The sequence below is a fragment of the Protopterus annectens genome, chromosome 6.part0, assembly GCF_019279795.1.
Source record: "Protopterus annectens isolate FY-2018-M chromosome 6.part0, PAN1.0, whole genome shotgun sequence".
In the NCBI taxonomy this organism is placed as follows: Eukaryota; Metazoa; Chordata; order Ceratodontiformes; family Protopteridae; genus Protopterus; species Protopterus annectens.
Window position 1 is genome coordinate 1,551,207,023 of NC_056737.1, and position 26,035 is coordinate 1,551,233,057.

Sequence of the window (26,035 nt, forward strand, 5' to 3'; positions counted from 1 at the left end):
AATAAACTCTCATCCCTTCTCCCAATTTCACTCGGTGTCCCCCAAGGCTCCATTCTTGGACCACTTCTTTTCTCCCTCTTTATAAATGACTTACAAACAGCTATCCCCCAGGCTACTTGTATACAATATGCGGATGATTCCACATTAATTTGCTCTGCTAAATCCATCTCAGAACTTCAAACTATTACTCAAGCTGTTTTCTCTAAAGTTGAAACTTGGTTCTCAAAACGCTGCCTTCTCCTAAACGCTAAAAAAAACAAACTCCTACTCTTTAAGCCCAGTACCAGATACCCTATATTAGACTTCACGATCCTATCTAACAATGGAACCATTATATCACCTGACCCCGATACCAAACTGCTAGGTGTCACGATTGACAACAACCTTACCTTTGATTGTCATATCAACAACACCATTAAATCTGTAAACAGGAAACTCGGCTCTCTCTATAGAATTAAAACTTTCTTAACCTCCCAAGCCAAAGCTACTCTTGCCCACTCTCATCTTATCTCGACTTCTCTACGCCTCACCAATCTATACTAACCTTAAAAAAAATAATCTCTCAAAATTATCATCCACGTACAATAATATAGCTAGATTTGTCACTGGTAAACCCTTCAGAACTCACCACTGTCTGAATCTGCAGCAACTTAACTGGCTTGAATTGTCAAACATGTTGCTACAGTCCCAACTGACATTTGTCCAAAGAGCATTCTACCAACCTCAAAACACACCTATACTCTCCAACCTCATAACCCCCTACTCTAATCTGAACTCCCTCCGTTCATCAAGTAAGCTGCTAGTTACCTTAACCAAATCCAATAACCTAGCAGGTGATTCCCTTTTCTCTAATACTATTGGAAAACACTGGAATCAACTACCGACCGAACTTACTTCCATTGCATCTACTGTTCTGTTTAAACAAAAACTCAGAATTTACCTTAAAAGCCACTGGATGTGTCCCTGCTCTAATCCTGACTAAAGTAATTTGCTCCATCTAATCCATCTCTCTCTCCCTACTTTTCTCTCCATCCTGCTTCCTCTCCTTTTCTTTCTATCTCTTCCTCTTTAAATTCCTCCTCTTCATCTTTCCTCCTTATGGCTACAATTCTCTTCCACACTAGTATTTGTCTCTTTATTTTTGCTCTCTCATTTTCGCTGCTTCTCTCTCCTTGATATTTGATCTCTCTTCTTGGTATTAAAACATGAGTATATTCATCTGGATGTTACTTTTTTTCCCTAGATTGTCAACTTCCTCTTCTTTCTTTTGACAACTTTCTTTCATTTCTCTTGCCCTGCTCATACTCTTACTATTCTTGTTTTAGAAATAGGTAATAATGTGTATTCTTGTTTTAGAAATAGGTAATAATGTGTATTATGATTTTTTTTGTGCTTAAAATGTATTTCCTATTGTTTAAATGTGGAGCTTTTCTCCCCGGGCCTCTGCTGAAAATGGAAATATATCCAGTTGGACTAGCCCGGTCAACAAATGTAAAATAAAATAAATAAATTTAAGTTACCTGGCACTTGCTCACTAAAGCAATTATATAAGTCAGCACTAAAATATTAAAAGCACTACACCCTCACAAACTCCCCTTGAGTACCTCGTTCCCCACTGGCCCTTTTTTTCAATTATAAAGGAATTCCCAATACTATTCTAGCATGTCCAAAGGTCAGTTGTCAATCTCCTCTCCGGTCCAGCTGGTGAATCTGGGAATCTTGAGGCAATGTTACAACTGCCTCATGTACATAGACAACCCTCTCCTCCTCCCAATAAATTCCAACACATGTGAGAGATGCAACCATATAGCCATACTGGAGGCTAAGCTCTCTCAACTCAGTACTGGCGAAACCAGTCAGGAAGAGAAGGAAACCATACTCACTACAATTCCAGTCTCACATAGGCCTACCGCGACAGCAAACCAAACACATAAACACACAAAAACATACTCGGAGGCTCTAAATAAAAATCTGCCTAAGCAGCAGAGACCTCCAAAGCAGACACCCAAGCAACTGCTATCCCAAAACAAAACACGTGCAACACATAGCTCACAAAGCCAGTGTGCCGAACAGTCACAGCCCTAAAGGCTAAACAACACACCTGATACACTTGTAATAGGTGACTCTATCGTCAGGCACACTGATGTCCCGCACACCAGGCTGAACAAGGAGAAGGTCACGGTGAACTGCCTGTCGGGCGCTAGGATCCGCCACATAACACAAGCACTCAGGTCACTCCAAGGCGAGTACAAATATGACTCAGTCATTGTCCATGCTGGTGTGAATGACCCGAGACGTACCTCCCTGGACTACATAAAAAGAGACATAGAGGAGATCTCTGAGCATGTAGCCCAGGCCGGTATGACCCTGACCTTGAGTAGCATCTTATTCTCACCAAGAATGATGCCACAATATGAAGACAAGATGATCAATTTCAACAATTGGCTTAAGTGTTGGTGTCATTCAAAGGGGATCCAATGCCTGTCAGCCTGGGATGACATGCTCCACAAGCCACGATGCTTCGCTAGGGACGGCTTGCACCTGTCACCCCTGGGCTTTCGGATATTAGCAAAGGCTATTGCTACCCCCATAGTACCTTTTTTAGGCAAGGCTCAAAAGACAAACCCACCTCCATAGGTATCACAAGGGATAAGAAACTAAGAGTAATGCTACTCAACGCCAGAAGTCTAAACCTCAAGATGCACGCACTCGAAACTCTCCTTAGCATGGAGAACATCAATATCTGTGCAGTAACAGAAACCTGGTTCAAGACTCCCGAGAGTACCCCAGCACTACCAGGTTATACCTCATACCATGCTTTTCGGCCCCAAACTTGGACCGAACCACAAAAGGAGGGGGAGTATCAATATTCGTCAAGGATACCCACACCTCCAGGTTGGTGGCACAGCAAAAAGCATCAGAGACTATCCATGTGCAACTAACAGTAGGTAAAACTACCTTCCTGTTTATAGCCTGCTACAGACCACCCTCCCAAACCCAGGAACCCCACTCGGCCTTCCTAAGAACACTGGAAAATATGAAGGTCTCTCCAAACACCATTATATTGGGCGACTTCAACTACCCAAACATAGACTGGGAGCATTACTCTAGCTCCAACACCCTAGCCCAAAGGTTCCTAGAATAAAAACTCAAATGTTATGGAACAATTGTTACCACTCCCACAAGAGGGGAAAACATACTGGACCTGATCATCACCAACATGGGGACTCTATGCTCCAGACCAGAAGTGTATCCCTCACTGGTAAGACCAGACCATAAACTAATCTCACTGGATATTCACATCCCGACTCCACCCCTTGCCCAGAAAACCACAGTGAAAAACTTCTTTAAAGCAAATTTCACACTCCTCAACACTGAGGTGGAATCCTTCAAAGCCCCCGGGCCTGTGGAAAATACGGCCCAGACCGCTGAATCCTTTATAAACACATTCTATGAACACCTTCAGGAATGCATGGATCATGCAATCCCAAATAAAACCAAGACCCAATCCTCCAAAGGCAGACGACCTGTCTGGTGGACCCCAGCCATAAACAAACTATACAACAGAAGGAGGAAGCTACTACATGATAGAGCAAAATCCCAAAAAGGGAAGGCATCTCTGATCAGTATTAGCAAAAAACTACGGGCACTCATAAAATCGTCTAAGGCCATCTTCGAGAGAAAAATTGCACAGGACACTAAGGATAATCACAAGGCTTTCTTTAGTTATGTTAGGAACCTGGGTGGGAATTCCCAGATATGCTCAGAGTTCGTCCAAAATGACAAAAAATACACCGAACCCACAGACATTGCCAACATCCTAGCTAACAGGTTCAGCGCAAACCTCTCCCCCCACTCCCCACCAAAAGGGCAAATATCTATCCCAGCAGAGTGCTGCCCCCCTGACATCTCAGATGCTCAGGTAAGAGCTGCCCTCTCCAAAGCAAAAACACAGCATCAATGGGACCAAACGGTGTCCCGGCTGTCCTACATGAACTCCAAGAAGAGCTAAACCCAAACATAAAACTACTGTTCAATCTCAGCCTTACTACAGGATATGTACCCAAAGAGTGGAGTACAGCAACAGTGGTCCCTCTCCACAAAGGTGGTGCCTCAACGGATCCTGGAAACTATCGCCCCATAAGCCTGACTAGCTTGGTCTGCAAAGCTATGGAAAGGATCATCATGGACCTCATAAATAAAGATATTGGGGACCTACAGACACTGGATCCTACCCAGTTCGGCTTTGTTAAGGGCAGATCCTGCCTCTTAAACCTGGTCGATTTCTTTGAAACAGTCACCAAAGCCATTGACGAGGGGAAGGTGGTCCACACAGCCTACCTGGACCTCGCAAAAGCCTTCGATACAATACCCCACTCGGGCATTAGATAAGCTCATCAGCTTAAATATAAACCCCTATGTCACTAGATGGGTTGCAAACTGGCTCAAGGACAGAACCCATATGGTTAGAATTGCTGGAGCCATGTCAGACTCCAAACCCGTTACAAGTGGCGTCCCACAAGGCTCAGTCCTGGGACCTCTCTTGTTCGGTATATATTTCTCGGAGGTACAGGCCAACACGGAAGGACTGTGGCTGACCAAGTTCGCAGATGACTGCAAACTGGGCACCATAATTGACTCTCCAGCCGACACAAGCATCCTCCAAAAGGGCCTCATAGAAACAGACAACTGGTGCCAGAGCCATGGCCTCAAGCTAAACGCCAAAAGTGTATAGTCATCCCCTTTGGCAAAACAAAGTGCCCACAAATTACCACATAGGTGGTAATCCATTAAGTACAGAAGAAGTAATTAGGGACCTGGGGACCCAAGTTGATAGCAATCTCTCATTTGACAACCACATGGCCAAAGTGGTTAGAAAAACATTTTATATAGCCCACCTAATCATGAAGGGATTCACATCTAGATCAGGGGAGGTCATCGTGCCTCTTTACTCATCTCTCATCAGGCCCATAATTGAGTACAATGCCCCTTTTGGGATGCACCTTACCAGACCACCTGCAGCAATTGGAAAGACCCCAAAAGTACCTCACCAAGAGGATCAAAGGGCTCAAACAGATGCCATATGCTGCCTGGTTAAAGAAACTCCAGCTCTACTCAGTGGCATACCGCCTGCTCAGAGGCGATCTGTGCCTGACGTATAAAGCCATGTCCAACCCGGAATTAATGGACATGCTGCACCTCAGAAAATCCAAATCCCATCGAGCTATGCGCTCGAGAGACTTGAACCTCAGCACTGAAATAAATAGGACATGCTGGAGGGACAGATTCATAACCCAGAGGCTCCCTTCACTCTGGAATAAAATCCCAGTCCAGGTTAGGCAGTGTCCCTTCAAGAGGAATCTTGATGAGTGGATGGAAGATCGTAGGTTTACCCCTGGTATCACTTCTGTGTCATTGTTATACAGAGGCACAGTATACTAACCTCGAAAAAGGGCATAGCAAAATTAATTTAAAATGTGTGGCAAAAGCCAAACACACTCTGGCTAGGCTTATAAATGCCCTAGGGCAGATAGCCTAGTATGAACCTATGAACCTATGAACTGCTTTAAAAACTAGATCAAGGATTACTAACTTGCTATGTCTAAACATATGAAAATAAGTAGTTATGTACTCACCATAACGTTCCATCTGAGTAGATAAACTTCATTTGTCAGCAACCTGTGGGTATCAGATCCAAATCCAAGCTCCTCCCCTTTACCCATAACCCCCTGCTATCCCTTCCTGACCTCAAATCGAGTTTTCTTATAAGCATAAACATATAGAACACCAAAGAACCACCTCTAAACTCCAACCTAAAGACAATCCGCCATGAAAAGCAGGATTCCTTTGAGTATCCATATGGATCAGGGGGACGGAGGGGGGGATCAGTTGCTGACAAATGAAGTTTACCTACTCAGATGGAACATTATGGTGAGTACATAACTTCTTAATCTGAAGTAGTTAACTTCATTTGTGCATCAACCTATGGGACAGAGTCCCCAGCTACCTAATTCTTGGGAGGTCCTCATGGAAGGAAGTTTCGGAGCACTGCAGAGCCGAAGGATGCTCTCCCTCTAGAGACAATATCCAATTTGTAATGGTTTATGAATGTATTAGGTGAAGCCCAAGTGGCTGCTGAACAAATGTCATCCAACGACACCCTAGATTGAAAAGCAGCAGAGGTAGAGATTGATCGATTAAATGGGCATGGACATCTTGAGGTGCAGACCGGCCCGAAGTCTCATAAGCCAAAAGGATACATTGAGAAATCCATCTGGACAAGGTGACTTTTGATACAGGTTTTCCCAAAGTGAGTTTAGCAAAGGATACAAAAAGCTGATCTGATTTCCTGTGATCAGTCCTGTGCAAATAAAACCTCAGTTGCCTATGTACGTCTAGAGAGTGTAGCTTGTATTCACCTTTATTCTGGTAATTTGGAAAGAATACTGGTAAATTAATAGATTGGTTGATATTAGACTCTGAAGCAATTTTGAGCAGAAAAGAGGGAGTGGTCCTGAGTGAAACTCTATCTTTGTGAAATATTAAGTACGGTGGCTTGGCACAAAGGGCTTGAAGTTCCGAAACCCTTCTGGCCAAAGTGATGGCAACAAGAAAAACTGTCTTCCAAGATAAGTATTTCAGATCCACTGAAGATGCAGGCTCAAAAGGAGGAGCTGTCAGAGACTGAAGAACAAGGGTTAAGTCCCAAGGAGGGACTGCATGCTTAACCGGAGGCCTCAAAAGGAAAGTGCCTTTTAGGAAGGTCTTACATAATTTAGACAAAGTCAAAGGACTGAGATCACTCCCGACATGATAGTGAGAGATTGCAGCCAGCTGGACCTTGACCGTAGAAGAACTAGTACCTTGGTCAAATAAGCCTGTCAGAAAATCTAACACTGCTGGCAGCGGAGCTGTAAAGGAATCTAAGTTTTGACTCTCCGCCCAAATAGAAAAACACTTCCATTTGCTATTATAAATCCTTCTCGTAGACAGCTTGTGAGCAGCTACTAGTATAGCCTTGACAGGGGACGAGATACCGGGAGTCCTAGCTATCAGTGGAACTGGATCAACCAAGCTGTCAGCTTGAGGTTGTCCAGGTTCGGAATTGACAGGCCTGATGGGTGAGAGATCAGATCTGGGATGGGATCTAGAATCCATGGGGGATTCACCAGATGAGACCATAGAAATGGGAACCAAGGTTGATGAGGTCAGAATGGGGCAATGAGGATTATTCTGCTTATTCTGCTCCCCAACTGTCGGGCTTTCTGTAATAAATTTAGCATCAGGAGAAGAGGAGGATAAGCATAAAGTAGACTGGGTGGCCAAACATGCACCAGAGCGTCTCTGGGGGATTCCCCGGGTGGGGGAATTAGAGTGAAGTAGTCGCTGCATTTTGCGTTCGAAGGCAAGGTGAAAGATTGCAGCAATGTTGACCCCACTTGGAGAAGATTAACTTCGCTACTCTGGGGTTCAGAGACCACTCGTACGGTGAGAGAATGGTTCGACTCAGCCTGTCTGCCAAGAGGTTGGACCGGCCCAGAATGTGCGTCGCTATGAGAAAGCGGTTGTTGGATATCGCCCATTCCCACACTCTCATGGCCTCCCGACAAAGTGGATAGGACCTGGTTCCCCCTTGTCTGTTGATATACCAGACAACTGACATATTTGTCTGTTTGAATCGAAACTGTCCCCAAGGGAAGAAGGCTGTGAAGTGCTTGCAATGCCAAAAGCACCGCTCTCATCTCTAGGACACTGATATGCAAAAAGGTCTCCAAATGGGTCCATGTGCCTTGGACAGTCCTGCCCATGCAGTGCCCCCCCACCCGAGGCGAGAAGCATCCATGGTCACCGTGGCTAGGGGAGGGGACATAGAGAAGGTGCGCCCTTTCTGGAGGTTCGGGGACTGGAGCCACCATAAGAGGGCTTTCCTGCAGACCCTGCTGAGGGGAATGGGGAAGCTCATGGGATGACGCAGGAGGGACCATTGGACTTGCAAGGTCCATTGAAGAACTCTCATATTCAAGCGCGCCAAGGGGAGAAGATTGACAGTTTCCGCCACAGAGCCTAACCCCCTCAGGACCAATTCCGCAGAGGGAGCTGGGGATTGAAGAAGGGCCAATATGTGGAGTTTTAGAGTTCAAAGCCGGTCTGGAGTCAAGAAGGCTAGAAGCTGTTTTGTGTTTAATCTGGCTCCAATAAAATCTAGGATTTGGGTTGGAAGAAGGGAAGATTTTTTTGATGTTGATCGTGATCCCCAGCCGGGGAGCTAAATGGAGAAAGTAGTCTCTGGCTGCGCATAGTACATGCCTGGTGGGGGCAGTCAGGAGCCAGTCGTCCAGGTACAGACCTGAATTCCCTGGAGTCTCAGGTGGGCCGCTACAACTGTCAAGGCTTTGGTGAACACCCTGGGGGCTGTGGTGAGACCAAAGGGGAGGACCCTGAACTTCTAATGGCTGGCTCCCAGACGGAAGCGGAGAAACCTCCTGGATCGTCTGTCCATCAAAATGTGGTAGTACGCATCCTTGAGGTCTATGGAGCACATCCAGTCATTCTCCTGTAGAAGTGGGAGAATGGATTGGAGAGTGACCATCCGGAACTTTTCTTTGGCTACTGACAGGTTTAGGAAGGACAGGTTGAGGATTGGTCTTAAGTCCCCTGTCTTTTTTTTGGCACCAAGAAAAACCCGGAGTAAAAGCCTGATCCGGACTGCTCTGGGGGGATGTGCTGGATTGCTCTTTTTTCTAGCAGCTGGAGGATTTCCTCGGCTGCCGCCTCCCTTTGATTGGGTGGGACATTGGGGAGGTTCCGGGGAGTGGAAGGGGGATAGAGAAAAGGTATCTTGTAGCCTCTGGATATGATATGAAGCACCCAGCGATCTGTTGTGATGGACTCCCAAGCTGCTAGGTGCCTCGAGAAATGCCCCCTGACTGCCTCCAGAGAGGAGCAGTTGGGTAACCCCTCAGGGTTGCTGCGTGGGCCGATCAGAGAAAGGTTTTCTGGACCCGATGTTCTTCGGACCCCCTCTGCCTCTAGGGCGGTGCCCACTCTGTCCTCCTCTGCCTCTGAAGGACGAGGGGTCCGGAGCAAAATGGGATTGTTGAGACTTCCAAAACCACATCTTATTCTGTCCCTTTTGGTTCCTCGAGAAGGACCTCTGGGGAGCAGAGAAGCGGACTTGGATGGCAGACAACGTCTTCCCGTCTTTCTTACTCTGGACCAATGTGTCGCGTATGGTCTTGCCAAAAAGGGCAGAACCATCAAACGGGGCATTTGCGAATGATGCCTTGAAGGGTTCAGCGAAATCAGTGACGGAGCTATGCCTATCGCCGTAGGATGACTGCCCGTTCCACTGGCTCTAGCGGCTCCTTCCGTGGCATGGGATAGTAACCGCATAGAGGTATTAGAGATAGATTTGAGAGTGGCCATTCGGGTTTCTTATCCTCCACCGACATGGACTCTGGGGGGGGGGCGACCCAGCGTATTCTTTAATGATATCCCGCTGGAGTTGTACCATGTGTGCCATATAATTCAGCAACCTCACAGAGAAGGTGGCTGAAGCGAACACCCGCTTCCCCAGATGGTCCATCATCCGAGACTCCTTGTATGGAGGATGGACCGAGGAACTCTCCTGGGCCAGTTCCCTTTTGGTGGCAACCAGCATGGCATCTACCGGGGCTTCCTTGCTCCAACATGATTTATTCGAAGGGGGGCTGAGGATTTTGTCAGGCCTCTTTGGGATGGGCTCCATAGTGTCCGGTTCCTTCCACGCCCTGGTAGTAATCAGGTCTACCAGGAGGTCGGCGAAGGGGACACCAAAGAGGTAGATGGGCCTGCATCAAATGCCTCCAGAAACACATTCTCGTCAGAGGAAGGTTTTGGGGCTGACCACCCCCCTCTGATCCGAAGCATCTCCATGATGTCTCCGAAGGAGATGTCTTCGGGGGGGTGACCTTGGGGAACCTTCACCTTCCTCCAAGTCTGTGTCCTCTGTCAAGGACTCAGGTGAGTCCAAGTGCCTCCTTTTGCACTTGCATTTGTGAGGGACCTCCTCAGGGGGGCTGTCCGAGGAGACCTCACCAACTACATCCTGTTCCGCCAGGGAACAATCTGGGATGTTTGCGCAGGCTGTCCCTGGGACCGGGTGATGGAAGGTAGACCCGTCTGAGAGAGACTGCAGGGTGGAGCCATAGCCGAAGCCAGGGGCCTGGAGTCCCTCGACAATACCCTCTCCACAACATTGAATGCCGAAGAAGAGCTGCTCCCTATCGGATCCGAGAGGAGACCCTTCCTCGGATCCGATGTGCGGATAGGGACCGGCGCTGAGGTGGTCGGATCCATATGGCCAGCATGCTCCGACCGCGACGGAGCCAAAGTCATGCTGACACCTCCAGATCTGAAGCTCGGATCCGAAGAAAAAGGACCCGATAGGCTTGAGTGCGCCATCGGAGCTGAAGTACCGGAGACTATCGGCTCCGATGCTCCCCCGGCTCCAACGCTACCTGGCTCCCAAGGCTCCGAGCCCCGATAGTGGGTTGGAGAAGGAGCGATCGGGGTGAAAAAGGGGGTCGAGCCCCCCCCCAGGCAGCTACATCCGGTCCAAGTCTGCGTCGGAGATGCTACGGGTAGACCTCGATGAGGCCACCGAGGCAGGCCGGGAATGCCACCTCGAAGGCGACCAGGTCTCTTCCTCCTCCGGGGAGATCGGAGCCGGGAAGGAGAAGATCCGGAGGCCATAGGAGGAGAAGCTCGCTTAGATGGCGGAGCCGAGGAAGAGGTCTCGGCTAGCCTCTTGTGATGTTTCTGCTTCTCCTTCCTAGCTTCCCTCTCCTCTTGGCCAAGGGTGGGAGGGTGAGTCCCGGCCAGAGGGAGAGAAGGTGGCGCTGCCGAAGCCTCGGCAGAAGCCACAGATGGGCTGGAGGATGAAGCCGAGTCCGGGGGCAACAGTCCCGCCAGAATCAGCTTCGACCTCCTGTCCCTGATGGCCCTGGGGTTGAACTCTGCACAAATAGAGCAGCCCAAAGTGAGATGTTCAACCCCAAGGCAAATAACGTACCGAGTGTGGCCATCCGCTGGGGATAGCTTATGGCCACACTCGGTACATTTAGAAAAGAAAGATTTGGGCGCCTCAGACATTTTTTAACCCACACGCTAGGCCCCAAAAAATGGACACACCTTAACACACACACACACACACACACACACACACACACACACACACACACACACGGGGAGGGAATACACTGACTCTAACAAAAACAGAGGTACGCTAAGCTAACTATGAGAGAAACATTCACACAACAATATGGAAGCTTGTTTCAAAGCTGCTGTTGAGAACCAGGGCAAACGAGATCTGAGGTCAGGAAGGGATAAGCAGGGGGTTATGGGTAAAGGGGAGGAGCTTGGAGCTCGGATCTTAGCTGTTTGAAGCTGCCGGCTCAGATCTGATATGGATCCGATACCCATAGGTTGATGCACAAATGAAGTTAACTACTTCAGATACAGAATTAACATACATGCTTTCAGGCTTTAATAATTTAATAACACAATACTATACTGCTTTTGACTCTGGTATGAATGACAAGGTAAATACCTTTTATTATTTATACTAATGCAATATTAAACATAAAAAATAAGACCAATATTAAAGAACTGCTTTACTATCTAGGACAAGTAGTACTAACTTGCTATGTCAACACATGAAATATGGAATTACCACACATGCTTTCAGGCTTTAATAGTTTGATAACACAATGCTATACTGCTTTTGACTCTAGTGTGAATGGTCTAGGAAATATAAAATGATATAACTTTAAAAACCAAATGTTTATGATTTGTTCATTTGTAAACTATGTGCTAATAAAGAGTGCTATTAACATTAAAAATGTTGTTTGGGGCACTTTTCTGTGGTGCAGTGGGTGCTGGTAATCATTTTAAATGAATTAGAAGAAACTGAAAGTAAAAGACTGCTATCTAAGCTCATGGCCTATTCTAGAACTCTAAAAGCTTCACTTACAGTTCTCTGCTTTCCCGCCGAAGCCATGAGCTAGTAAAATATGATCTGAGGTTGTCTTCATTTGGTCTTCAACCTGTGGGTTGCAGGATCCCACACGGATTTGACTTGGTTGCATATCCAGCATGTGATCCAAGCTCCTCCCCTAACCATAATGCCCTTGTCTCCTTCCTCCCTTCAGATCTCATTTGGCGCGCTTCATGTCTGCATCGTGATCCATTGCTCTAAGCTGCTGTTAGGGTAAGTGTTTTATTTTATCAATATTTTTATCCTTTCTCTCTTCTTAAAGTTAACTTTTCTATTTTTATACCTCCCCCACCTCACGTGTTAAAAAAAAAAGGCCTCTCAAAGTTGCCATGTCTGAGACCCCAAAACCAAGGTTCTGCAAATGTACGGAGTGTGGCCATAAGGTCTCCCCAGCCGAAGGCCACACACTGTGTGTGTAATGCTTTAGTGCTTCTCACCTAGAGACCGCCTGCTCCATCTGTGAGGTGTTCAATCCCTAGGCAATGATGGACAGGAGAAAGAAATTGATCCTCCAAGGCCTTCTTCCCCCTCCTACCACTTCTTCTACCCCGGCTTCCTCTGGGGGATGGGGACAAGCCAAACAGGTCTAAGGACAAGCCCAGGAAGTGGTCCCCTGACTGCTCTTCCTCCGCGGATCCTCCAGCTAAGATCCACTTGGCCCTGAGGACTGAGTCTCCCTGGCTCCATTCCCCTCATTTTTCCCTGGAGCTGGTGGAGCGTTGGACCTGGTCGCCAACTCAGGTTTCTCCTCACTGCCCCTCTAGGCCAGTGTCAGTGACCTTCTCATCCAGATCCACCCGCATTCTTTCCGAAGCAGAGGTGGACAGGATGATGCAGAAGTTTATCTGCACCGAGATACAGATGGAAATCGTGTGTGCCCACTCTGCCTCCTGACCAGGGGGAATGCACTTCACTTTCATCCCAATTACTCCTTCTCTGATTTGACCCCCAGTTTCGAAGCCCTTGGATCAGAGGACACACTGCGTCGAGGGGTCGGTGCCGACGGTACCTTGTACCGTGACTCTGGCCATGGCCTTGATTAGGTCGCATCCGACAAGTTCTTCGGAGCTGAGCCTTCCTCTTGGGATCTTGGCACTTGCAGGTTTGGCTCTGGCTCCCCCCATTGAGTCAGAGGGTTACTGCCCCTTTGCTAGTCCCTTCCCAGGAGGGCCGTTCCTCTTTGGCTTTTAACATGGTGGCGGGGGTCCACTTGATCCCTTCAAGACCCTTGATGATTTTGTTTTCGAAGTCTGCCTCAGCTCCCTCTGTTTCTGGTGCAGATCTGGTCATCCTGCCACCTCAGGGACAGCCTGTCTCCTCTTGGACCCAGGGAGCTCCCGCTTGGGAACAGTGAGACATTGGCGAGTCCTCCCCAGAGACCCTACTGAGGAGATGCCTCACAAGCATACATGTAAAAGGAGGCACTTAGACTCCCCTCCAGAGTCCCTCATGGAAGACGCCGATTTGGAGGAAGGGGAAGGTTCCCCCCAGTCACCCTCCTGAGGATGTCTCCTTTGGAGACATCATGAAAATCATCTGCCAAAGTGGGGGGGTGGTCTGCCCAAAAATCTAACTAGGATGAATCAGTGTTCCTGGAAGCATTTGGCGCAGGACCCTCTACTTCCTGGGTGTCCCCTCCCGCAGATCCACTAGTGGATTTTATTACATCTCGGGTGTGGAAGGAACCGGACATAGTGGAGCCAATCCCCAAATGCCCAGACAAGATCTTGATTGCCCCTACAGATAGGACCCACTGGACCAAGGGATCCCTGGTTGATGCCATGTTGGTGACAGCGCCCACTAAGAAGGAGCTCGCACAGGAGAGCTCCACGGTTCATCCACCTGACCGAGAGTCCAAGACGCTGTACCATTTTGGGAATTAGGTGTATGCTTCAGTGATGTTTTCGGTGTGTGTGCTGAATTACTTGGCACACGTGATTAGGCTTCAGCATGATCTGCTCAAAGAGGTCATTCAGTCTACCCCTGGGGTCCATGTCGGTGGAGGATAAGAAAGTTTTCTCCTTCTGAATGGCCACCATTACATCTTTTGCAAACACCTCTATGTGTCTCCTCTCCGTGCAACTGAGGGTGCTGTTAGATTTGCCAGTACAGGCGTCACCATCAGGTGTCATGCATGGCTCCGGCTTTGTGCCTTCTTGGAGCCCTTTAAGGAGTCATTTACTAATGCCCTGTACGATGGTTCCACCATTTTTGGAAAGTCAGTATGTGACACTCTAGTCCAGAGTGAGAAAGATAGGAATACTCTGCCATCAGGATCTGCTTTTCAGCCCCTCAACAAACCTTTTCTAGGAATCAGAGGGGGGCCAAGGAGATGTGGTTCCGGATATCTCAGATCTACCCCCATGACAGTCATGACTCGCCTTCCCCCAGAGGCAGAGGTGGGCTTGATAGACACCCTCCAGGGGCAGAGGGGGGTCCAAGGAATCAAGGGTTACAAGAGCCTTTCTTGGACAAACCTGTGTAGCAACCCTGAAGGGTTGCCCAGCTGCTCTTCTCTAGAGTCAGTTGGGGGATGTTTCTCACTACAATCAACGGCCTGGGAGTCAATCATGGACAATCGTTGGGTGTTATAAATTATATCCAGAGGCTATTTAATTCCGTTCAACCAGTTACCTCTCCCATTCAGACACCTCCTGGATGTTCCATCCATGCAAATGGAGGAAGCAGCACTGGAAAGTGCAAAGCTGCTAAGAAACTGAGTCATCCAACTTGCCCCCCAAGAACAGACCAGATTAGGCATTTATTCCAGGTTCTTTCTGGTGCCAAAGAAGACTAGGGACTTAAGACTCATTCTGGATCTTTCCATTTTAAAGCAGTCAGTTGCCAAGACAAAATTCTGAATGGTCACTCTTCAATCTGTCCTGCCCTTTCTGGAGGAGAGCAATTGGATGTGCACAATCGATCTCCAGGATGCGTACTACCACATCAAAATGGACTGGCACTCTTGGAGGTTTCTCCGCTTTCGGATGGGAGCCAATAATTACCAGTTTAGAGCGCCCTTTGGTCTCACCACAGTCCCCAGGGTGTTTGCCAAAGTGATGGCAGTGGTAGTGGCTCACCTGAGACTACAGGGATTCCAGGTTTTCCCCACATACACGATTGGCTCCTTGCAAGACCCTCCAGGCATCAACTCTGCCAAGCAAGAGATCCCCTACTTCACTTAGCCCAACAACTGGGCATAACCATCAATCTCAGCAAATCATCACTGGCTCCATTTCAGGTGTTAGACTTCATTGGGGCTCGGATGGACACGATTCAAACCAAGGTCTTTCTAACCTCAGTGAGGATCCAGTCTCTGAAACAACATGTTATCCATATTCTTCAAGCTCAGTCACTGACAGTGAAAATGGCATTAAGAGCGTTAGGGTCCATGGCGGCCATGATCACTCTTTTACCCATGGCCTGGTTTCACATGTGGGTACTCCAATGGACCCTTGCGGTTCAATGGTGCATGTTAGATCTTCTGTTGCCTTACCCCATTTGAATCTCTCGGGTGTGCAGGGACTCTCTTTTGTGGTGGATTCGTTCCCCAGAGCTCCTCCAGGGTTTTTTTCTTCCGCCTTCCCCCTCGACCACGGTGACCATGGATGCCTCCCTACTAGGGTGGGGGAGGCACTGTTCAGGGAGGACGGTCTAAGGTACGTGGTCCCCCCTATGAGGTTCAGTTGCATATCAATGTCCCGGAGATGGGAGTGGTGCTTCTAACATTGTAGGCTCTCCATGCCCATCCTCCCCTAGGGATAATTGTGTTCCAGACAGACAATATGCCCAGGATCTGGTACACCAACAAATGGGGGGAACCAGTCTTATCCCTTGTGTTGCAAAGCCATGAGAGTGTGGGAGTGGGTGATCTCCACCGGCCATTTTCTGGTGGCAATGCACATTCTGGGGAGGTCCAGCCTTCTAGCATACAGGCTCAGCACGTCTAGTCTGATGCCTTACGATTGACCTCTGAATCCTTCAGTAGCAGAACAGATCTTTCTCAAGTTGGGTCAGCCTTGCTGCAATCTCTTCACCTCTCCTTCCAAAGTGAAGTGTAGCAAGTTCTTCACTCTGAAACCCCCACCGGGGGAAGTTCCCAGAGATGCTCTAATTCATGCTTGGCCCTCGTCTTCTGTAAGCATATCCTCCTCTACCCCCAATACCAAAACTTCTTCAGAAAGCTCGCAGGCCGGGGAGCTTAGTCACCCTCATTGCCCGATTCAAGTCTGGTCCCCCTATCTGTGGTCTCATCTTGTGGGTCCACCATGGACATTAGATCTGACTCCAGATCTCATCTCTCATCCTTCAGAGATTCCCCATCCAGACATGTTTGGTCTGAAGCTCACCACTTGGCTGCTCCAGTTCCCATGATAATCAAGACTCTTGGGTCATCTTCACAGGTCAAAAGGATTCTGGCTGAAGCTCATAAGTTTTCTACCCAGAAAGCTTATTCCAGCAAGTGGCAGCATTTTTCTATCTAGGCTTCGCAACGTGACCTAGACCCCTTCACTGGCCCAGTTCCAGCGGTCTTAGAATTTTTAGTAAGTACTTTTCAGCAAGGTGCCAGCTCTTCTACGATCAAGGTCCAATTGGCAGCTATATCTAATTTTTATGTAGGCAACAACATGGCTTCTTACTACTGCCCGTTGGATTTCCCACTGTATTATCCTGGCATATTTGGCTAGTAGGTTATCCCCACCAGGTCATTTGAAAGCAGATTCCACTAAATCCATGGCTACCTCAGCGGCTTTTTGGTCCAGAGTATCTTTGGATGGGTTCCATATTAAAATCTCGAAGGCTGACAATATCGAATACAATACACATGAGAATACCGAAAGAGCACTACATCGAACGTTTAAACGGAAAATCTCCGTCGGGGGAGATTTCCGTTTACTTCAATGTAGTGTGTTCTTGGAGTTGGTATATTTAAGTAGGGGGGTGTGGGAGGTGCAGGGAGGCTTGCCCCTGCCTACAACTATTTAGTTTTTTTTTTTTAAATTTAGCATTTTTTTTTGGTTTCGATGATTTAAGACTTCGATCACTAAAGTTCGATCTTTAGTGATTCGAAGTTTTAAACCTTCGAGATTATAATATAGACCCCTTTGGATGATATTTGCTCTGCGGCCAGTTGGGCTTCTTCACATACTTTCATCTCACATTATAAGCTAGACATTCTACCCATGAACAAGGCATCCTTTGACTCCGCCATGCTCCGGAATATCCTTCCATGAGGGCCTCCCAGGTGTCAGTAGCTGGGGACTCTGTCCCACAAGTTGAAGACCAAATGAAGACAACAACTTCAGATAAAGAACTTATGTACTCACCACAATGTTCCATCTGAGTCGTTGCTCTTCATTTGTTTACAACTGGCCCTCCCTCCTTCCCCCTGCCTTACACAGACTGTGTGGTGGTTTGACTGGTAGAGGGTAGGGTCACCACAGGAGTGTATCTTGTTCTCCTCCTCTTCTTATGGAGACTGTTGTCATAGGACAAGATTGTTTTTTATTACTGGGACAGGTTGGAATGCTAAGTTAGGCAGAAAACTCGATATAAATGAAGGAGACAGGGGGAGAAAGAGGGGCATTATGGGCAGGGGAGGAGCTCGGATCACATGCTGGATACGCAGCTGAGTCAGATCCGTCAACCCACAGGTTGAAGACAACTGAAGAGTAACAACTCAGATGGAACATTATGGTAAGTACATGACGTCTTTTTTAATGCATCTCGAGGCATTACAATAAAAAAAAGGCTGTTAGAGTCCATTACAGTTGTTTGCATATTCATAAACAGCCAAAAATGAAAGTACTTGATTACAGAGAGTGACTAGCACTTGAAATAAAGCAGTATGGGGCTTAACTTAAACCAAAAGGCTCTTAAAACGACACGTACATATTTTCACCAAAATACAAGTTCTTCAAAGCATTACTGCGTATGTACATATGCATAACATAGATTTAATAATTCTAAAAGGAAATAAGAGAAATTACCACAAAAGTATTATAATATATGCAAAGAAAATGACATCACGAACAGAATAGAAGCAATTGATGTAAACAATGCAAACTCATATGTATGCATACTAGGACATATAGCTATCAAAGAATGTATGATTACTTATGACAACAAAAGTAATAATAATTTAACAGCTAAGAAACAAATAAATAAATATATACACAAATGTATTCAGTAAGAAGCTGAACCAGATGTAATAAAGAACTAGTATGGTAAGATATAAATGTCATGAAAGTGTTACAAGAATCAGCATACTTAATAAGACTGGTAAATAAGAAATGACACTCGCATGTGTTAAACATGAACAAGTCTGATGTCAGTCCAAAGTTAGCCATTAACTATGAAGATGACTAGATTAAGTTCAATTGTTAAACAAGACATACAGCAATGCTGATATGTTTACTATACTAAGAGCAGTACAGATATTATTTATGAAATGCTTAGGATTCTCTTGTGCTTCATAGAGAAAAACAAGGCACAAGAAAAGTTAAAAGTAAAAGATTACATGAATCGGATGAAGCCTTAATGAATTCATATTAATTGCTGATACTATCTAAATTATAAAATATCACAAAAATTGTATATAACTTATCTATTAAATAAGAATATTATGAAAGCCTATAATAAGAATACAAACAGACCTAAATCTAAAGATGTAAAGAACTGAACTCATCAGATGAAAGTACTATATAAAAGTGTTGTTTATTTTATACATAGAGATTACATTAGAAGCCAAAATATTATATATTAAAATCTACAGTTTATAACAATAACAATTTTTCATTAACCTGACTGGATGCTGAAACAAATGAAGTTTCATAAAGCTCTGTTGTCTTAAAAGTAGGAAATGTGAACCTACTTGGACTGTGTACACATAGGGTTTGCAACAAATACTAACAGTCATCTTAGTTGTATATTAAATCTGGCGAAAGAAACACAAAAATAAAATGGTTACTTAGAAATATACATATGGGCAAAAGGATATATATATGTATACAATGGTAATAAATGATGCAAGAAATGCATTGATAATAAAGCGCTGTCTAAATAAAATGTTGACACTATACAATAGATACTGTTACACTGAAAACAGATGTTGGTTGAAGGACATTAAATAATACAGTGAGATAAAATATAAGATGTATATACTAGAATAATGTTGTATTTAAAGTTGGCTACGCTATTTTATTTAACTACGGACAGTAATATCATATAGCAATCTCTGTAATAGTGTTTAATTGAATATTATACAGTTCAATAGTTGAAGTTTGATGGCACACAATATGAATTTGATGCTTTTAGTTATATTTCTTGCTGGGAAAGCTGAGAGAATATGTTGACTAGGGATAAGAGGGGTCACTTGAATGGCAAGCCTATTCAAGGATGGGATGTTTTCTCCCATGAAGGGAAGGGCTGCTTGTTTACATTTTGAAAACCACTTTTTCAACAGACAGTTTTTATTTGTACCTTTTAAATGGATGTCTATGCAGTGCATTTATAACATATATGAAATGAATGGTAAAAAGTTTTCAGGACAAATACAAGGTTATGTACAAACACAAAACAGGACAATGGTTAAATACAAAGGTATAGTTAGTCCAACTGTGAAATGCATTTCTATCAATGTCAATGGCTTAAATAACAGCTGTAAAAGAGGAAGATTACAAAGATATCTTAAGCTATGTAAACAGCAAGAAATCAATAAGATTAATATGCATAATTACACATTACTAGCAAGTTCAGAATATGATAAAAAGCAAAGAAGTATAGTAATATTATGGAGAAAGACAACCTTGATGCCCAAGATCATAAATACAGTCAATGATAACTCAGGAATATGTTTAGTGTAAATATTAATAAATGCTTTGGCTTATACCCTTGTAAACAACTACTGGATACCAGGACTGCGTGTCAGGGCAGCCAAACAACATTTAAAGAACATAATACAGCATTCCAAAGATAATACAATAATTGCAAGAGATTTTAATTGTATAATGAAAGAAGAGGACTTAAAAGACTTTTGTCTTTTCCCAGTTAGGGGTCGCCACAGCAGAATTCTGGTGCGCTCATGATTGGCAGTAGATTTTTACGGTGCCGAGTTGCCAGCCCGATGCCCAACCTTCAAAGAAGGCACGCCCATTCATGCTCACACCTACCTGCATGTCTTTATCGTCACTCGACTGTGGAGAGGACATGCAGACTCCACACTGAAGGTCCTCCAGCCGAGAATCGAATGGGAGATCCTCTTGCTGTGAGGCGACAACTCTAACCGCTGCACCACCGCGGCTACATAATGAAAGAAGAAAATACAAATGCTAAAAAAACACACACAAGAAATCTGCACCATCAAAATTACTTACAGAGGTTACTGACTCATATAACTTAATGGACATTAACACATATAGTGAACAAGATTCATTGGTATTCACACATTACTCACATAGACATAGCACCTTTTCTGGAACAGATAGAGGGCATATAACAAAAGATCTTACCACAAAAATAAGCAAAGTCAAAACAATCATCTGCCCCCTCTCTAACCATATTGCAATAACTTTTGAAATAGATTTTAACTTTAAGAGAAAACTTACAATCAAAAGAATTCCAGCCTACACAGCAAACCTTTTTAACAATACTATACTGCAGAGATGCAAAAATTTCTAGATTTAAACCTCACAGACGAGGTAGCAGACACACAGACACACACACACACACACACATATATATATATATATATATATAGGATCCAATGAAAGCATATTTATATGGGAAGGCGGTAGCCATGTATAAAAACAAACAAAAGCATTGGAATAAAGAACTGACAGAACTACAAACCAAAATAGACAAAATTAAATTAGATATCCATAAAGCCAACTTAGCTTCAGAAAAAGAATTAAAGACCTCAGCAAAAATACTTAGAGATATTGAACCATAAAACAATGATTAATCTAGAGAAGGTCAAACTATGCACTTACTCTATGAATCCAAATAAATCAAAGGAGAACAGCTAACAGGACAAAAAGAATGATAAAGGCAAATCAGATAAAGGAAATATACAATATAGACAAAAGAAGAAAAGTATCTGACTTAAAAGGAATTCTAGAAACCTTTAGACTGTATTTTAAAACCTTAATAGTCAAGAAAATAAAGTAGAATCAAGTGAAGCACTTAAAAAATTCCTTAAGGAAAATATAAGACTAAGACTATCAGATGAACACAGAAAAATAATAAATAAAAATATAACTACGACAGAAATTAAAGCTCAAATCAAAAAACTAAAATTAAACAAAGCTACGGGTAATGATAATATGACACCAGAGATGTTTAAACTACTACCTGCAAACCAAAATCTGGACATAAAAGTATGGTCTTTTTTCATATTCCCAATAACATACACAGAAAATAATATTATAACTCAGGACTCAGTAGCAGTTAAAACACTTAGTAAGAATGGTCTAATTTACTGTCATCAGTTGATAAACACTAATAAACTACTAATGATAGAGCAAATTATTATTAGTGAGTTCAACCTTGAAAATAACGTGGTTAACACTGCAGGGATTAAGACAAACAGTGTTAAACCAACAGGCAATAATGTAGAAGTCTGTTAGGGAAAACCTTCCTAAGTTCATAGAATAGTTAATAATGCTGATGGAATTTCCCACAAATGAGAAAGGAATTTTATCAGTATTGTACAAATTAATTAAAGAAACAAGAGTTCATAACAAACACTATGAAAACAGTTAATGGTAAAATGCCAGATGATAAAGATAAAAAACAAATTCTTACATCTCCAAAACCACCATCTTTATCACTATATTGGCAACGTTTCACATGGCAATTTCTACAGAAAACATACTTAACACCACACAAATTAGATTTAATATATAATAAAGAAAATACATGTTGGAGGTGTAAATCACAATCAATAGCCATTTGGCAACGTATTATCTGAATAAGTATTAACTATTTGTTACAGGCACTGTTCACTGATAATTTCCAACTTACAAAATCTCTAGTTTTGTTGAATGCACCTGTGCCATCTTGTGTTCCAAGGCAAAAATATGTAATTTTGTGGACTCTCCTTGCTATTAGAAGGAAAAATATTACACAGAACTGGAAAGCTGCAACTCCTCCCAATTTTAAACATTTTAAGAACATGGTTGGTAGAAAGTAAATCAAGTGCTTGAAAAACAGAAGACTGTAATAAATTATAATCTTATTTAAAGATACATTCAAGAAAACAAATTTTTCAAGTATAGACATCCTATGTAAATAGTCGGTTTTGGAATGTTTGTTTTTGGAATTGTTTCTCCACTTTAAGCTTTGACTATGTAAATATTTATTTGATATACATATATGTTTATGTTTCTGAAAATCAATAAAAATGTATTCAGCAAAAAAAAGAACAAAGAATTGCCTGCTATGGCAACTTGTCATTTCAATACAGAAATATGTATTTTTTTTGGTCTAATGTTACAACACACTATAAATTTATTGCCTGGTCGCTTTTACATTTGTTAACCTGTATATCCTGATAATTAGTGACTGCCATACCTCTCAGCCATCCAGATTTTTACCTCATATTTTTGATCTGTTCCTCATAATAAAATCTGTGTTTTTCTGGCAAATCACTGAGGGTTGAGGTCACTAAATAATGACATACATTTGACTTTCAGACTTCATATCTTTCTGAGAAATACATCCTAACAAACCCTGTTACGCGAACAACTACGTTTATAAAATCAATATTTACAATCTGTACATATTTTTGGGGCATTGTCCCCATAGTATTTTAGGAAATGTCCAGACTTCTTGTGTTAAGAGGTTGAGAGGTATGATGACTGCAGAAGACAGAAGCTGTTTGTCTTCAGACAGTCTAGAAGAGTACAGTCTATCAATAAATACTACTCAGCATACAACTGTGAAAGGACAGCCTGAAAATGTATTAAATAACACATAAATCCACATAGTTTATTATAGAATCAATAAAGCGGTTTATTAGATAATGTCAAAACAGTTTTCATACCTTAAGAATTTCAAGCCCTTCTTTTTGAAACATCATTTTCTTTTCTTCAAATATATCATCACTGGGCTGAATACGCAATTTTTGGTAAAAGGGGCTACTACCATTCCACTCATCCAGATATCCCTTACTGTAGTCATAGTAACCTAAAACATTTAAGCAACAAACATAGGAGAAGGTGTTCATAAACTAGAATTCAGAATGTTTATCATATAGCCAGCAAATGAAACAACTTGAAATCAGAACCTACTGACTTGTTTTACTAATGACCATTTTCGAGAAAGCTGTTTTCCTGTCACTATTTTTGGTTCCTGCATACAAAGAGGTACATCTTCAAAGTAAAGCAAAAAAAAAAAGTCTAATGAAATTTTTGGATAATTATACCAAGACAAGTGCCTTAGAATGTCCTTAGATTCAGCATATGGGGGCCATATGTGATTCCCACATAACCCAGAGGAGACAGCCAACACCATGCATGATTTCTGTGATATAGCCCCTTTCACTGAGGTATTTGGAGTCATAGATTATACTCACATTGAAATAAAGACCACACATGGTGAAGTGGGAAAGTGATACATAAACCACAAAGGGCATCACTCTGCCAGATTGTCTGCAATGTACAGGGTATTGTCTACAATGTGTGTGCAAGCTACCCAGGCAATTATCACAACAGCCAGATATGTCATTCTGTGATAATGGTTTGCAAGGGTTAACTTCCTACAGGGGCACCTACCTAGTGATGCTGGATATGCCCTATAACCCTGGCTCATCACACCCATAAGAAATCCACACCATCAATCAGATCACAGGTACAACCATGCATAATCACAAACAAGAAACACCACTGTGTGTGTGTGTGTGTGTGTGTGTGTGTGTGTGTGTGTGTGTGTGTGTGTGATGAATGATTTCACAGTCTGTATTCATCCAGTGATGCCCTGCAGTATGGCATAAATATTGACAGTGTGTGCAGTGCTACACAGTATTATACTTAGAAAGGAGTTACAGTAGTGTGTGAACCTTCAGGGGCAGCAATTCCCAGCACAACAGGTACTCAGTGGAGGCTGAGTCAGAGGAGGAGGAGACAGTAGTAAGGGATGACCATGCAAGACCTAGGTGGACAGAGTATGTACTAGCAAAAGGCAGTGACCTGCGCAAGAGTTAAACAGGTATACTACTGTAAAAATGATGCATGCCAATGCCAGGATGTGCTTACCCACGCACAGGTTAGTCATGCTGTGCACTACACATAGGCAATTCAAGTAACAATCTGGAATGGGTAGGGCACAATTATCATTCTCACAGGTTGAGAAGCCAGGACAGGAGTGCAAATCTTTCACAGTAAAGTGTGAGTGCATGAGCCTGAGGAGAAAGAAAGTAAAATGTGCTTTTCTGTGAAATCACTGTACTGGGAAGTGGGGCTTTAATGTTTTTTTAACACCTTTATTAAATTATCACTTAAGAAATAGGCAACATACATTAATAGAAAAGAAAACAAAACTATATTACATTTTTTTCCAGTTACATGCATTATACATGTTTTCTTTCTTTATAACTGCGATTCAGTCCAACATTACATGTTGTGTCTTTCGGCTTTTCCCAGTTAGGGGTCGCCACAGCGGAACTCTGGTCTGCTAATGACTGGCAGTTGATTTTTACGTGCCGTGTTGCCAGCCCTGACACACAACCTCCAACGAAGGTATGCCCATTCACGCATGTCTCCACGCAGAAGACGCTCTAGCTGAGAATCGAACCGGACAGCGTCTTACTGTGAGGCGACAATTCCTGCCTTCCCGTAAACCTCACTCCTCTTCCCCCTAAACATTATTCTGCATCTGTTTCCCAAATTCCATTTATTTATATATAATTTGCTCCTTCCTTTTTTAAAGATCCCTCTTCCAGTTCTTGTATCTCTTTTACAATATTCAATACTTCAAATACAGTGGGTTTAGATTTTGATTTCTATTTTCTAGTAATTGCTTTTTTTGGTAGTCAACAGAATTAAACTTAATAAGACCTTATTATATCTATGAAATTCACATCCTGTGAGTCAGCTCAGAATCACTTTCTTTGTTACAGCCACTTTCCCCACCAATATTTCTGACACAGCACTTTGTAGAGAATTTCTGAAATCTGCCAACTCTTTACACTCCCAAACAAATGTTCCCAGTTACCTTTCTTCCCTGTCGCACCTTCAACATTTGCTATCTACATGTGGGCAAATTATATGAAGTCTGCTTAGGGTATAACAAACATATGCAAACACTTTCAAGCAAAAATCCTACACATTCTGGACTTTGTTGCATACTTGAGGGCCATACATATGTTTTCCCACTGTTTCCTTGTAAATTGCTTTTCCAGTCTCTCTTCCCAGCCTTTTCGAACCTCCTCTGACTGATTCTTGTAGCTATCATGCAATATTTTACATGCCCAACTGTTTACTACTTTTTAACAACTGGTTCTGTTCTAGATTCATCTAAAAACTCTACTGAAACAGGTCTTTCACTTAAAATCTCACTATCCCTTTATCTTTGCCTGTATTCTGATATCAAGCCCTGGTAGGGATGGCAGTCTTTAGCCTGCAATCCGAATGTCTTTATTTATATAATTTACAGCTGCAGCCTTTTGTTTGACCTACATTAATGTTATATCCCAAAAGACTCTAAACTGTCTCAAAATGTTCCACAACACTGAAATGTCCTTTTCTGGATTCATCAGGTACAAAATAATATCATCTGCAAATAAAGCCAACCCTTCCTGATTACCATATCAATTACATCCCTGTATTTCTGAGTGCCTTATTTTCTTTGCCAGTGGCTCTAACTACATAGCAAATAACAAAGGGAAAAGAGGACACCCCTGACTGGTTCCTCTTTTCAAACACAGCTTATCTGAGAGGAACCCTCCCACTTTAATTCTGGCCTCCGATCCCTCATATATCCTTCTAATTAACCTTATTA

The 26,035-nt window shown here is 43.5% G+C and overlaps 1 protein-coding gene across 1 annotated transcript in view; it reads right to left on the reverse strand.

Moving 5' to 3' along the window:
* LOC122804001 (protein mono-ADP-ribosyltransferase PARP9-like) overlaps positions 1-26,035 on the reverse strand; it is a 1,237,155-nt gene that overhangs the window by 214,163 nt on the left and 996,957 nt on the right. The window contains exon 8 of the mRNA XM_044073682.1: positions 23,082-23,224. Coding sequence (XP_043929617.1) covers positions 23,082-23,224 — 143 coding nt within the window. The remainder of the gene's footprint in view (positions 1-23,081; positions 23,225-26,035) is intronic.